Source organism: Bufo bufo, chromosome 1 (genome assembly GCF_905171765.1).
Source record: "Bufo bufo chromosome 1, aBufBuf1.1, whole genome shotgun sequence".
NCBI classification, from domain to species: Eukaryota; Metazoa; Chordata; class Amphibia; order Anura; family Bufonidae; genus Bufo; species Bufo bufo.
In genome coordinates this window covers 158,163,038-158,176,925 of record NC_053389.1, presented here as the reverse complement: position 1 = coordinate 158,176,925, position 13,888 = coordinate 158,163,038, and the positions used below count along the sequence as shown (strand labels likewise).

The 13,888-nt window shown below is 50.7% G+C and overlaps 1 protein-coding gene and 1 long non-coding RNA gene across 2 annotated transcripts in view; both read right to left on the bottom strand.

Moving 5' to 3' along the window:
• LOC120997330 overlaps positions 1-2,957 on the bottom strand; it is an 81,924-nt gene extending 78,967 nt beyond the window's left edge. Inside the window, exon 1 of the mRNA XM_040427402.1 lies at positions 2,757-2,957. Within this exon, the coding sequence (XP_040283336.1) occupies positions 2,757-2,957 (201 nt within the window). The remainder of the gene's footprint in view (positions 1-2,756) is intronic.
• A 1,037-nt stretch (positions 2,958-3,994) lies between these two features.
• LOC120986887 lies at positions 3,995-11,410 on the bottom strand. Its single transcript, XR_005775832.1, has 3 exons — positions 11,400-11,410; positions 7,726-7,728; positions 3,995-4,338 (listed from the first exon to the last, which is right to left on the bottom strand). It is a non-coding gene; the product is annotated as an uncharacterized LOC120986887 (long non-coding RNA).
• Positions 11,411-13,888: the final 2,478 nt, after the last annotated feature.

The window sequence follows — 13,888 nt, the reverse complement described above, 5'->3', positions numbered from 1 at the left end:
TGTCTGCTCCCTAGATGACGGAAAAGACAAAAAATCCACAGGCAGCTACTACAGCATCTCAGCTCTGTACAGAAAAAAATGATTTCATATTTTTAATATAGGCCAATTGAAAAAAGAATTTTTAGCTCAAAATAAGTACAATGCAATAATAATAAAAAAAAATAATGAAATTGTCCCCAAAGGTGTACATAGCCTTTAAGAAGATATACACTGATCGTTTTCCACCAGTATCTGCTGCTGGAGTGTCACAGGAACGACATACTATACTTGGGGCGGCTTATAAAGTTTTGGACAACTTGGGTTTTAAATGTTCGTAGGAGTTAAGATAGATCTCGTAAAAGCCTAATCAAAAATAAGACATGGAGGAATTGTATGTCTTCAGTAAGGTTTGTGAATATAAAAATAATCTTGTAATCCCATTCCCTGGTACAAAGCATTATCAGCAATGATAGGAAAAACAGACCTAGAGAAATGTGCACCTTCCATTGTAATACTAATTCATTTTTTTTACTTTGGCCATTTATCTCAAAATGAAAGCAGATATTAATCAGAGGTTGCTGCACAGTCCTATACGTTCTGCATGACTGGCTGAAGACTCCTGACTAAGCAGCCTGCTGCTGCCATATTTTATAAAGTGAGTTATTCTGTGAGCACAGAATTTATACAAAGGACTGATTAATATCATCATCATTTATGAAATATTAAATAATGGCCAAATTGAGAAAAGAAAATATTTTTATAAAATCAGGAGGCCATGAAAGTGGTTATCCTATCCGCAGGATAGGGGATAAATGTATGACAGATGTACAGTCTATAAAATGAGGGTTTTGAGCTCCAATTACCAAATAGTCTGAATGGAGAGGTCATGCTACCTGCCGACTGCTTCATTCAGTGTCTATGGGACTGAGATAGCTGAAAGATATACTTTGCCATCACATTCCGACCCATAGACTTAAAATTGAGCTTGCATGACCACTCTAGTGGCATTCAGTTTTGAACTGTCATGATAGAGTTCTACGGCAAAGATAACGGTTCCATCTGGTTTCCGTTATCTTGGGCAGAAAAAAAGGCCTGTCGACAGGACAACCAGATAAGGTAACCAAACAGAACAGTTATCTTTGCCATAGAACTGTATTATGAGTAGAGATGAACGAATTTATTGAAAATTAGATTCGGCTATTTTGACGAATTAAAAAAAAAAAATTACTTCATCACGAAGTGCATTTTTTTGTAAGTAGCGGGTGCAATGACAGGGAGCTGCAATAGCGCCGCCCCCGTCATTGTACCCCTCAGATGCTGCGTTCATACATGATGGCGGCATCTGAGTGTAAAATTAACAATAATTCAAACTTACAAAATCAAACTTACCACCTCCATTTGCTCGCAACGGGCCGGCCACTGCCATCTTGTTTGAAGATCTCGGGCGAAATCCTGTGCGGTGTGAGATTACATCATCACGCCAGCTGGTATGATGATGTAATCTCGCGCCGCACTGGATTTCGCCCGAGATCTTCAAGCAAGATGGAGGCTGGCGGCCCGTCGCGAGGAAATGGAGGCGGTAGGTTTGAATTTTTTTGTTTTTTATACTAATTCGGGTTAAATCAATTCGCTCACACGAAGCACGAGGAAATTTGGCTTCTAGGCGAATCGAAGTTATCCAGAAATTCAGATCAATTCCACAATCTCTAGACGGTTCAAAACCAAATGCCACTAAAGTGTTCAGTTTGGAATTCCATCAGACAATTCCGTTATTTTCCTTTTTAAGCTAAAATGGAAAATCGAACGCAGGTGTGAAACCAGCTTAAGACCCCGAATCATACCGCAGATCAGAGAAAAAAATATATATCAACTCACCTCTCCCATTCCGGACACCACTGCTCCTAAGATCCAGTTTCCTGCGACGCGATGTGCTGTCACCCGACATCACACAGCATAAGGTCATAAAGGGCTCAGACATTCTCACAATGTGCGCAGGTCACAACACAGTGAGCAGCAGATGCTGTGGTTTGCTTCCCCCTCAATTGTGGGAAATACCGGCATTTGTGGCCGCGGCCACGGTCAGTAAGGTGACAGGAGGGGGCCCTAACAGTGGCTGGTGTGTGCCTGGAGCCACGGGACGTGGGCCAGCCTAAAAGAGGGCCAACCCTAGGGAGAGTAGAAAGAAAGGGGTGGGAAAAGGGGGGGGGGGGAAGTGCGAGTAGGCGGGCGCGGTGAGGTGAGCTGGACGAGGGGGTTTAAGAAGGGGGACCTGGCCCCTCCCACAATTACAGGCTGCTCGCAGCCTTAACTATTTGTGGCCGCGGCCACGGTCAGTAAGGTGACAGGAGGGGGCCCTAACAGTGGCTGGTGTGTGCCTGGAGCCACGGGACGTGGGCCAGCCTAAAAGAGGGCCAAAAGACACCGGGTAGGAGAAGTGCTGTTGTTTAATGCATGTTGGAACAGTATTACAAGACCAAGGAAAGGAATACCTGGCGGGTTTCAGTCAGCGGATCCGGGATGTACCGGGAAAAACAGGCAGATCTCCACCTACCCATGTGGCTAATGACGTGCGGAGGCGTCCCGTGTTTGGAAGCTGCTGAGGCAGCTCCGATGCGGAAGGAATGTCCTGATATAGTTTTGGGGTCCACCCCCAACCCTGCGACCAGGGATCTGATGTGTGAGACGAACTGTGGCGTGGATAGGGGTTTCCCTTGGAATGGAAGCAAAGGAGACTCTGGATCTGGAGATGGCGTGGAATCAAGGAGACGTTGGAGTACCACCACCGGACACCAGGCGTTTTCGGACTTGAAGAAGCGGATCTGTATGGGAGGACCAGTTTGGGACGTCTTGGTGGAAGGAAGGCTTAACACCAGATGATCCTGGCTCCAGGACAGCTGCTTCTTCTTCAGAAAGATCGTCTTCTGAGAAGAAACTGAGAATTCTCCTGGACGTAGGAAGCCGTAGAAGCTTAGATACATTGCGACCTTGATGACCAGACTAACGGAAGGGCCAAAAGGGTTGCCATCTAGGGATGCAGACAGCTGCCTGAATAGTTCGCCGGAGACCGGCCGACGGGAAGGATTTGAGTCCTTACTGCTTTTCTCAATGCCCCTGAGTGTGGCCTTGACGGCTTGGGATGTGAACGCCGAGCGAACCTCTGGATTCTGTAGGACTAAGAAATGTTGTGCCCCGGCTAGATACAAACGGATGGTGCTGGGTGCCAGTTTGAGGTTGACATGGCAATGGGCCATGAAAGCCATGATGTAAGAAACGAAGGCCGTATCCTGTTGAGGATGGTCCCTGGAAAATTTTTGAAAGAGGTTCCAACCTGTGCTGTAATTGCGGGCCGTGTTGACAGAGAGGGATCGGTGCATGAGGTCCTTGGCGGTAGCCAGCAGAGACCTCAATCCAACATCAGGTCGCTGAAGCCGGGAATCCGGGCCCCGGTCCGGTCTGCTTCTGGACATACCTGAAAGAAGGTTTGAAAATTGAATCTGGATAAGGCATCGGCCGCCGTGTTGCTGGCACCTGGAATATGGGAACATGAGAAATTAAAGTTATTGATCATGGTCAGCCAGACCAGTTTGCGCAAAAGGGACATGACCCTGGCAGACTTGGCTCGGCCTTTGGAGATGATGTCCACCAGGTCCTGACTGTCAGAGATGAACATGACGCTGGAATTAGCCCAGAGGTGACCCCAGACGGACGCGGCCGCCACGATGGGATAACATTCCAGAAACGGAGACGAACTGAGGGACTGAGGGTCAGAACTGACCTGAGGAGGCCATGGACCAGCTAACCACTGGGACCCGAAGATGGCAGCGAAACCCTGGGATGCCGCGGCATCGGCAAACACCCTGGCGGATGACTGGGACCATGAGGGGACGAACAGGCTGTCTCCGTTCCAGGTTGAAAGAAAGCTGTCCCACATGCGCAAGTCTGCCATGGCAGCCCTGTCCAAGTGGACAATGCTGCTGGGTGCGGAGGCTGTAGGAAGGAGCGAGAGTAGGCGGGAAATGAAGGCCCTGCCCTGGGGCATCACCCTCAAGGCAAAGTTCAGCCGACCCAGGATGGACTGTAGCTCGACCTTGGTCACCTGGGAAGAGGTGATGGCCCCTGCCACGACTTCCCGGATTTGGGACAGCTTTGCCTCTGGAAGCCTGGCCTCCATCCTGTCGGAGTCCAGGACAATGCCCAGAAAGGTGATGGAAGTGACCGGCCCCGAGGTCTTCCCCTGCGATATTGGGATGGAAAGGGCGGCAAAGAGCTCCAGGAGGGAGTGCAGCCCGGATGGCTGACATAGCGGAGGTTCTATGAGGAGAAAGTCGTCCAGGTAGTGGATGACCGCTGGGGCGCTGCCTTTCAGAGGGATCTTTCAGAGGGATTGAAAGATGCATTTGCCTTTCATGAAAGACCTACCTCCTTGGATTCTGCTATGTATCAGGCTGTTCGTATTGACAGGCGTCTTAGAGAGAGAGGAGAGATCTCTCCTTCCTGTCATACTCAGTCCCGCGACAGTGCAGCGGTCTCATTCTGTGCACAGGGGTCTCAGTCGCTGTCAGCCCCTTCTGAGCAGGAGTCCATGCAGCTGGGGTTGATTGCCTCTGACAATAGAAGATTCAGCCCGCAGGGGAGGGTTTGTTTTTGTTGTGGAGGTATAAATCATTTGGCAAATGTTTGTCCCTCAAGAAGATTCAGGCAGTTTTCTGGGAGTAATAAAGAGACAAAAAGGAAAAAATCTTTTAAAAATGTTCCGTCTGTTACTATTGGCAGGGTTGAGGCGGAAATTGAAGGTTTTCCGTTTGCTTGTAGTTCCCGTTTTGTCCTGCCTGCTAGGGTGGCGCTAGAGAGCAAGAGCATTTTTTGTGAGATTTTTGTGGATAGTGGAGCAGCTGTCAACCTCATTGATAATCAATTTGCAATAACTCATGGTTTCCAGGTATGCACTTTGGGAAAGGATATTCCTGTTTTTGCTATTGATTCAGCTCCACTTTCTCAGAAATCATTAAAGGGCATAGTTCACAATATCCGTTTAATTGTGAGTGATGCTCATGTTGAGGATGTGTCATGTTTCGTCCTTAGCGGTTTGCCTACTCCTCTAGTGTTGGGGCTACCCTGGCTCACTAAACATAACCCCACCATTGATTGGCAAGCGAGGCAAATAAATGGTTGGAGTAACTTTTGCAGAGAGAATTGCCTCATAACATCTGTTTCTGAGGTTTCTACTAAGACTGTACCACCTTTCCTCTCTGAATTTTTGGATGTCTTCTCTGAGAGTGGAGTTCAGGGTTTACCTCCGCACAGGGAGTATGATTGCCCTATTAATCTCATCCCAGGCGCCAAGCTGCCTAAATCTCGTTTATACAATCTCTCCCAACCTGAGAGGGTCGCTATGCGGGCTTATATCTCTGAGAGTCGGAGAAAAGGACACATACGACCCTCGAAGTCACCTGTTGCTGCTGGTTTTTTCTTTGTTAAGAAAAAAGATGGTTCTTTAAGACCTTGTCTGGATTTCAGGGAGCTGAACAGTATCACTATTCGTGATCCTTATCCGCTTCCTCTGATCCCGGACCTGTTTAACCAGGTTGTTGGGGCTAAAGTCTTTCCCAAATTAGACCTAAGAGGGGCATACAACCTGGTTAGGGTCAGAGAAGGAGACGAATGGAAGACGGCTTTCAATACCCCTGAGGGCCATTTTGAGAATTTGGTTATGCCTTTTGGTTTGATGAATGCCCCAGCCGTTTTTCAGCATTTTGTCAACAGCATTTTTTTATCATTTAATGGGAAAATTTGTATTAGTGTATTTGGATGACATTTTGATTTTTTCTCCTGATTTCAAGACTCATAAGGAACACTTACGTCAGGTCTTGCTCATCCTGCGGGAGAATAAATTATACGCGAAACTGGAAAAATGTGTGTTTGCGGTTCCAGAAATCCAATTTCTGGGGTTTCTTGTCTCCGCTTCTGGTTTTCGCATGGACCCCGAGAAGGTCCGCGCTGTGCTTGAGTGGGAGCTTCCTGAGAATCAGAAGGCGTTGATGCGTTTTTTGGGCTTTGCCAATTATTACAGGAAATTTATTTTGAATTATTCCTCTGTTGTTAAACCACTCACTGATATGACCAGAAAGGGGGTAGATTTTTCTTCCTGGTCGGTAGAGGCGCGTAAGGCCTTTTCTAATATCAAGGAGAGTTTTGCTTCCGCTCCCATCCTGGTACAACCTGATATTTCGTTACCCTTCATAGTTGAGGTTGATGCTTCTGAGGTAGGGGTGGGTGCGGTCTTGTCTCAGGGTTCCTCTCCTGCCAAATGGCAACCGTGTGCCTTTTTCTCAAAGAAACTCTCCTCGGCAGAGAGAAATTATGATGTGGGAGATAGGGAATTGTTGGCCATCAAGTTGGCTTTTGAGGAATGGCGCCATTGGCTAGAGGGAGCCAGACACCCTATTACCGTGTTTACTGACCATAAAAATCTGGCCTACTTGGAGTCAGCCAAGCGTCTGAACCCGAGACAGGCCAGATGGTCTTTGTTCTTTTCAAGGTTTAATTTTGTTGTTACGTTCCGCCCTGGGGTTAAGAATGTGAAGGCAGATGCCCTGTCACGTTGTTTTCCGGGAGGTGGGAATTTTGAAGACCCGGGTCCCATTTTGGCTGAAGGTGTGGTGGTCTCTGCTCTTTTTCCTGAATTGGAGGCAGAGGTGCAGGCAGCCCAGTCAGAAGCTCCTGATCTTTGTCCTCCTGGGAGGTTGTTTGTGCCTCTTGCTTTGAGACACAAGATTTTTAAAGAACACCACGACACGGTCCTTGCTGGGCACACGGGGGCAAGAGCCACACTGGATTTCATCGCTCGGAGATTCTGGTGGCCTGCGCTTCGTAAGTCGGTTGAGGGTTTTGTGGCAGCTTGCGAGACTTGCGCTCGTGCCAAGGTCCCTCATTCATGGCCATCAGGTCCTCTCGTTCCTTTGCCCATTCCTTCCCGTCCTTGGACACATCTGTCCATGGACTTCATAACGGACTTGCCTCGTTCCTCGGGGAAGTCTGTGATTCTGGTGGTGGTGGACCGTTTTAGCAAAATGGTGCATTTTATCCCTTTTCCTGGTTTGCCCAATGCTAAGGCGCAGGCATTTATTGGCGCAGGCATTTATTGACCACATTGTCAAATTGCATGGGATTCCTTCAGACATAGTCTCTGATAGGGGCACGCAGTTTGTTTCCAGATTCTGGAAGGCTTTCTGTTCTCGCTTGGGGGTTCGGTTGTCATTCTCTTCTGCTTTCCATCCGCAGTCGAATGGCCAGACAGAGCGCGTCAATCAGAATCTGGAGACATATCTGCGCTGTTTTGTGGCGGAGAATCAGGAGGATTGGTGTTCTTTTTTGTCCCTTGCTGAGTTTGCTTTAAATAACCGTCGTCAGGAGTCCTCTGATAAGTCACCATTTTTTGGTGCATATGGGTTCCATCCGCAGTTTGGGACTTTCTCGGGAGAGGGCTCTTCTGGTTTGCCTGATGAGGACAGATTCTCCTCGTCTTTGTCATCTATTTGGCAAAAGATTCAGGATAATCTAAAGAGCATGAGTGAGAGATATAAGCGTGTGGCGGATAAGAGACGTGTGCCTGGTCCGGACCTGAATGTTGGTGATCTGGTGTGGTTGTCTACCAAGAATATCAAATTGAAGGTTCCCTCCTGGAAGTTGGGTCCTAGGTTTATTGGGCCTTACAAGATCCTGTCTGTCATCAATCCTGTTGCCTACCGTCTTGATCTTCCTCAGACTTGGAAGATCCATAATGTTTTTCATAAGTCCTTATTGAAACCTTATGTTCAACCTATTGTACCCTCGCCTTTGCCTCCTCCTCCGATTATGGTTGATGGAAATCTTGAATTTCAGGTCTCTAGGACTGTGGATTCTCGTCTTGTCCGCGGTTCCCTCCAGTACCTCGTTCATTGGGAGGGTTATGGTCCTGAGGAGAGGATGTGGGTCCCAGTGAAGGACATTAAGGCCTCTCGTCTCATCAGGGCTTTCCATAGGTCCCATCCTGAGAAGGTGGGCTCTGAGTGTCCGGAGTCCACTCCTAGAGGGAGGGGTACTGTCACAGCCAGACAGCTGAGAAGCGCTCACAGGAGCTTCTCAGATCCTCCTCCTTGAATTTCTTTGTTTTGGTTTAGTTTCTCATCTCGTTAGTCTATCTCAGCTGTCATGCAGTTGGACTGATTGCTACCCTTTAAGTTCCTCCCCATAATGCAGTAGTGTGCGGCTGATACAACTTCCTGGAGTGTGTGTGCATGCTGTTCCCAGTTCCCAGTCCTCAGTCGTCAGTCGTCTGCAAGATAAGTGCTGATTATGTATTTATGATTTTGTCTTTTCTGGATCCAGGTGACCCTGACTCCCTCCGTGTCAGTGTAGGGAGCCGGTGGTCGTGTCCCTTCACTATTGTAGGGTCTTCAGGTAATAGATAGCCGAGGAACGTGGATATGCGGCCATCCACCTTTGGGGTGTTCGCATAGGCTGAGCAGTGAGGGAGAGCGGCAGGTCTATTGCAGGGGTCTCCCTTTGTTCCTTAGTTGTGGATCCAGAGAGACATTGTTTATATGGTATTGTCTTGTTTCCTGTACACCATCCGTGACACTGCGCCAGTTGGTCGAATAACCACGGGCTGCTTTTAGAGCCGAACGCCAACCGGTTGGCGAAATAGAACCTGCCCTCCCACTGAATACCATGGAACTGCCATAGGTGTGGGGCGATAGGCAGCAGTTTGAAGGCGTCCGCTATGTCAGTTTTAGACAACCAGGCGCCTTTCCCGGCGCTAAGGATGAGGGTAATGGCTTCGTCAATGGATGCATACGTCATGGCAAATTCTGCGTAAGGAATGAGTGAATTGATGCTGGGGATGACGGAATAATGGGGGGCGGAGAGATCGTAAATTAAACGTTTTTTATTTGAATCTTTTTTGGACACTATTCCTATTGGGCTGATCCGCCAGCGAGAAAACGGAACCTGGTTGAAAGGGCCCAGGAGGAACCCTTTCTCAACCTCCGAGTTCAGGAGTTCCTGCACAGTGGCGGGATCTGACCTGGCTGACTGCAGATTGTCGCACTCCCAGTTGGAATGGGGGAGTGCCACCAACCCTGTGTCAAAGCCGAAGCAGAGGCCAGTGATCAGGAAGTCCACGAATCTCGGAACCGGATGTTCCCGTAACAGGAGGGCCAGGAGGTCAATGTTGCAATCGGCCAGTAATAGGCTGTCACGGCTGAGGATGGGGGAAATCCTCAGCCGTGTGCAGCCCGGTGATGTTACGGCTGCTTGGCCATGAAGACAGGATTAGGGAGCAGGTCACCTCCTAAACGCATCCCTAACCTGACCCTGGCTCCTAGCTACATGAGCCAACCTTGATGGTAGGAGGGCTCATGCTCCGGAACCTAAAAGTCCCTGCTAGCCCTCAAGATGACCCTCACCTAGGAGCTGAGTAAGACAAGCCCACTCCTCCTAGACACGGAGGAGCAGGAGTCTCAACGGCCAAGCTGCAGGAAAAGGGGAGACATAAACAGCTCTATGGATATGGCAGGTGAACAAAGAGTTCCACCTACCTGCCACAGCCTTGCTGACTGGATCCCTGTGTAAACAGGGTGCAGGTCAAACGCATCCCCACACAGGAACCCAGATCCATAGCTGCACAAAATCACATATAAAACATCACACGGACATCACACATAACTAGAAATAACTTAAAGCGACATTATGGTTATGACATTAAGGTTTATGACCACAGGGGTGGCTCTTACTGGCAGGTAATAAATACATGAGGCTGCTCTCAGCTAAGCATGGCTGAAGCAACCTGAAGGCCTGCAAAAGCAGTGAGGCTTTATAGGCCAAGAAGCCACACCCCACAGTCGGACACACCCAGTGATCACACACACTAGGAAGGGGATTAACCCTTCCAACACCAGGGAAGGGAAAACACCACTTAAAGGGAACGTGCACACAATAACATAAAACACAGTGCACACATCCACACATCACACACAAAACCGCATGCGCAGCGTAGCGAGCTGCATGGCACAGCTCAGCCTGCTACGCTGCCACATACATACTGTTGCCAGCGGCAACCACAGGTGAGGCCAATACCACAGCCCTCACCTGTGATTGAACACCAATGAAAACCGCTGACAACCGCATGCGGTTCAGGAGTCACGGTCATAGCCATGGCCGTGACACTCCCACCCCTCAAAGCCCCCCCACCAAAAAAAGACACGTGAGGGACTCAGACAAGGGGATAGGAGAAGGGGACGTCCACTCTCAGTGCCGGTTCTAAAAAGGGGTCGCTGTCAGCTGCATCCTCTCCCGGCTCACACTAGCCAGTCCAACGAGGACTGCAGCCCGCACCAGCAACAAAGAGAAAAGAACCACTGAGAGATGGACGAGGGGACTCTCCACTCACGTCCCCACTCCAGTCGCTGCCAGCAGACACTCCTAACCAGCAAGCAGCCGGACCACCTACGGAGTGCTGCCAGCAAACGACCAGAGATGGGAACATGGAGAGGGACGAGGGATCCCCAACACGGACACGGAAGGAAAGGTGGCGGGGAATACGCCACCAACCGTGCCGTTAACGGAGAACCCCCAGGAACGCTCTCCCTCCGGAGAACGCGCATGCAGGCCACATGGATATGGCACTGCATGCTGCACCCTCTTTCGAAGGTGTGCAACTCGCACACCAAACAAACACCCTAGTGCTATAAAATCAGGGGGACGCCAAACGAGGCAACGGTGAAGGGAAGGCGGGGAAATGCCACTCACCGCGCCGTCAGAGGCGAAACCCCCAGAACGCTCTCCCTCCGAAGAGCGCGCATGTACCCCTTCACAGACGGCGGTACATGCTACACCCTCTTTCGAGGGAACATACTCCCACCCCTCAAAGCCCCTCCCAACAAAAAAGGGGAAGGTTGGTGAGGCTTAGAAAACAATGGGGGGGGGAGGGGAAAGACAAACAAAAGGGGACACCAACACGGACACGGTGAGCAAGGAATGGCGGGGAATGCCACTCACCGCGCCGTAAATGGTGAAAGCCCCATAACGCTCTCCCTCCGGAGAACGCGCATGCACCCCATCCGGAGATAGCGGTGCATGCTTTACCCTCTTTCGAGGGAGCGCCACGTAAGAAGCGACTGTGGTCATACTGTCACGGCTGAGGATGGGGGAAATCCTCAGCCGTGTGCAGCCCGGTGATGTTACGGCTGCTTGGCCATGAAGACAGGATTAGGGAGCAGGTCACCTCCTAAACGCATCCCTAACCTGACCCTGGCTCCTAGCTACATGAGCCAACCTTGATGGTAGGAGGGCTCATGCTCCGGAACCTAAAAGTCCCTGCTAGCCCTCAAGATGACCCTCACCTAGGAGCTGAGTAAGACAAGCCCACTCCTCCTAGACACGGAGGAGCAGGAGTCTCAACGGCCAAGCTGCAGGAAAAGGGGAGACATAAACAGCTCTATGGATATGGCAGGTGAACAAAGAGTTCCACCTACCTGCCACAGCCTTGCTGACTGGATCCCTGTGTAAACAGGGTGCAGGTCACAAACGCATCCCCACACAGGAACCCAGATCCATAGCTGCACAAAATCACATATAAAACATCACACGGACATCACACATAACTAGAAATAACTTAAAGCGACATTATGGTTATGACATTAAGGTTTATGACCACAGGGGTGGCTCTTACTGGCAGGTAATAAATACATGAGGCTGCTCTCAGCTAAGCATGGCTGAAGCAACCTGAAGGCCTGCAAAAGCAGTGAGGCTTTATAGGCCAAGAAGCCACACCCCACAGTCGGACACACCCAGTGATCACACACACTAGGAAGGGAATTAACCCTTCCAACACCAGGGAAGGGAAAACACCACTTAAAGGGAACGTGCACACAATAACATAAAACACAGTGCACACATCCACACATCACACACAAAACTGCATGCGCAGCGTAGCGAGCTGCATGGCACAGCTCAGCCTGCTACGCTGCCACATACATACTGTTGCCAGCGGCAACCACAGGTGAGGCCAATACCACAGCCCTCACCTGTGATTGAACACCAATGAAAACCGCTGACAACCGCATGCGGTTCAGGAGTCACGGTCATAGCCATGGCCGTGACATAGGCGCTTGGACGCCTTTTTGGGACATGTGGACCTGGGGTGAGCCCTGAAGCAGATGGAGCAGATGTGCAGGGCCCTGCAACCGCTGAAGAGACAGGAACCGAAATTAAAGTTGTTGCATACTTGGCTGTTGCCAAGGTAAACAATGGGTCTGCCTAACTTATCAGTGGAGGAGGGGTTGCGGGGGACCCCGGAGGGGCCTGGGATGACCTTGTCTGGTTGGGCCGTGGCAGTCTGAGGACACCACTCTGTGGAATGAAAAATCGACTGACAAGTCGAACAGGCGGGGGCCCGGAGACCGGCGAAATGCCGGCAGAACAATTCCATGTCCAGAGTAGCCCAGTTGACGGAGAACTGAAACTGGGTCAGCGCGGCGGCGGCCTTGGCTGAAAAGGAGCGGTGGTAATCGTAAAAAGCTGTGCCGCCGTACTTGTGCCCAAGATCAGTAACCCTGTGTAGATACGTGTCCAGCTCCTCCCGGCGGGCTGGATAGGCGGAGCAGATCACGTCTCCATACAGGCCAAAGGCCAAAATGAACTCAGGTATAGAGAGCTTGCGATTAAGACGGGCATCCTTGGCCCGAAGGACCACCGAGATTTCCCCGCAGTCAAAGGTCTTATTATCTACGGCATCGTGGGACGCAATCAGGATGGACGCGAGATTCACGTCCTTGCCCGCCAAGATGTCCCTCCTGATGTTGTCCGGCACGAAATGCACAGGAGCCACTACGGGAGCAGCCGGGGTCATACCTGGAGCCGGTAGCTGAAATAGAGGGGGATCGGTGAGGGGGACCACCGCCTGGGATGACGCCGGTGTTCTGGACTCCAAGTCCACCACCCTGGTCCTGATGTCGGCAACGGATGAGATGAGCGAATCCAAGGAGGCCTGTAACTGCACCAAGGACTGCTGGATGGCTGGGGGTGGATCTTCTCTTTCAGGAGGACCGGGTTCGGTCATCAACAGCCTGTATAGCTCGGCCTTCCTGGCTGACGCTGGGTGCCTAATACCCCTTCTGCCCAACTCCGCAATGAGCCTTGGTACGGTCCATCTTCGGAGGGCTACTGGGCCGCCTTGGCCAGAGACCGAAGTACCCGGGAGGGACAATGCGTCGTCGACATCTGACACCTGAGACATGGCTCGGAAGATAGCAGAGACCTTATGCGAGACCTGGAATTAGAGACAACAATATGGCAGCTGGAGAGGTCATGGGGACCGTGTACCATGACTACTGAGGCCGCGGGCGAACATATTTGAGGACGTACCTGAGAGCGTGGATTCAACACCCTTGCCTTACCGTCTGAGGATCGACGGGAACGACCCGGCTGGCCCTGAGGACTGGAAACGTTAGGAGCGACGTGAGAAAATTGCAGAGCGGGACCTAAAAATCAATGCTGATGCATGCGGACACACCGCTGTGTCAGCTAATAACGAAAACAGGGAGACGTGGATGAAAGATGAAACCAAGAACAGAGGGGTATCTGGGGAGCCAGGAGGCGGAGTCGAAGACTGCGGTATGAAGGAGGCCTGGATGTTCCAGGATGAGTGGCGAGGAGTGACCTGAACGTTTCAGGTTGGGGACGTTAGCAGGGTTGCCTGGGTGCCGCAAGATACGTGGGAACTGGGAGACACCTGACGCACTAACTACAGAAATGGTGGCTGCACACCGTGAGCTAAAGAAACCAGGAACGAGACCCTGATGCTACAGGCAACAGTGGACGGGGGAGACACCTGAACGCTTCAGGGCACCTGGGCAGAGAAGACACCTGA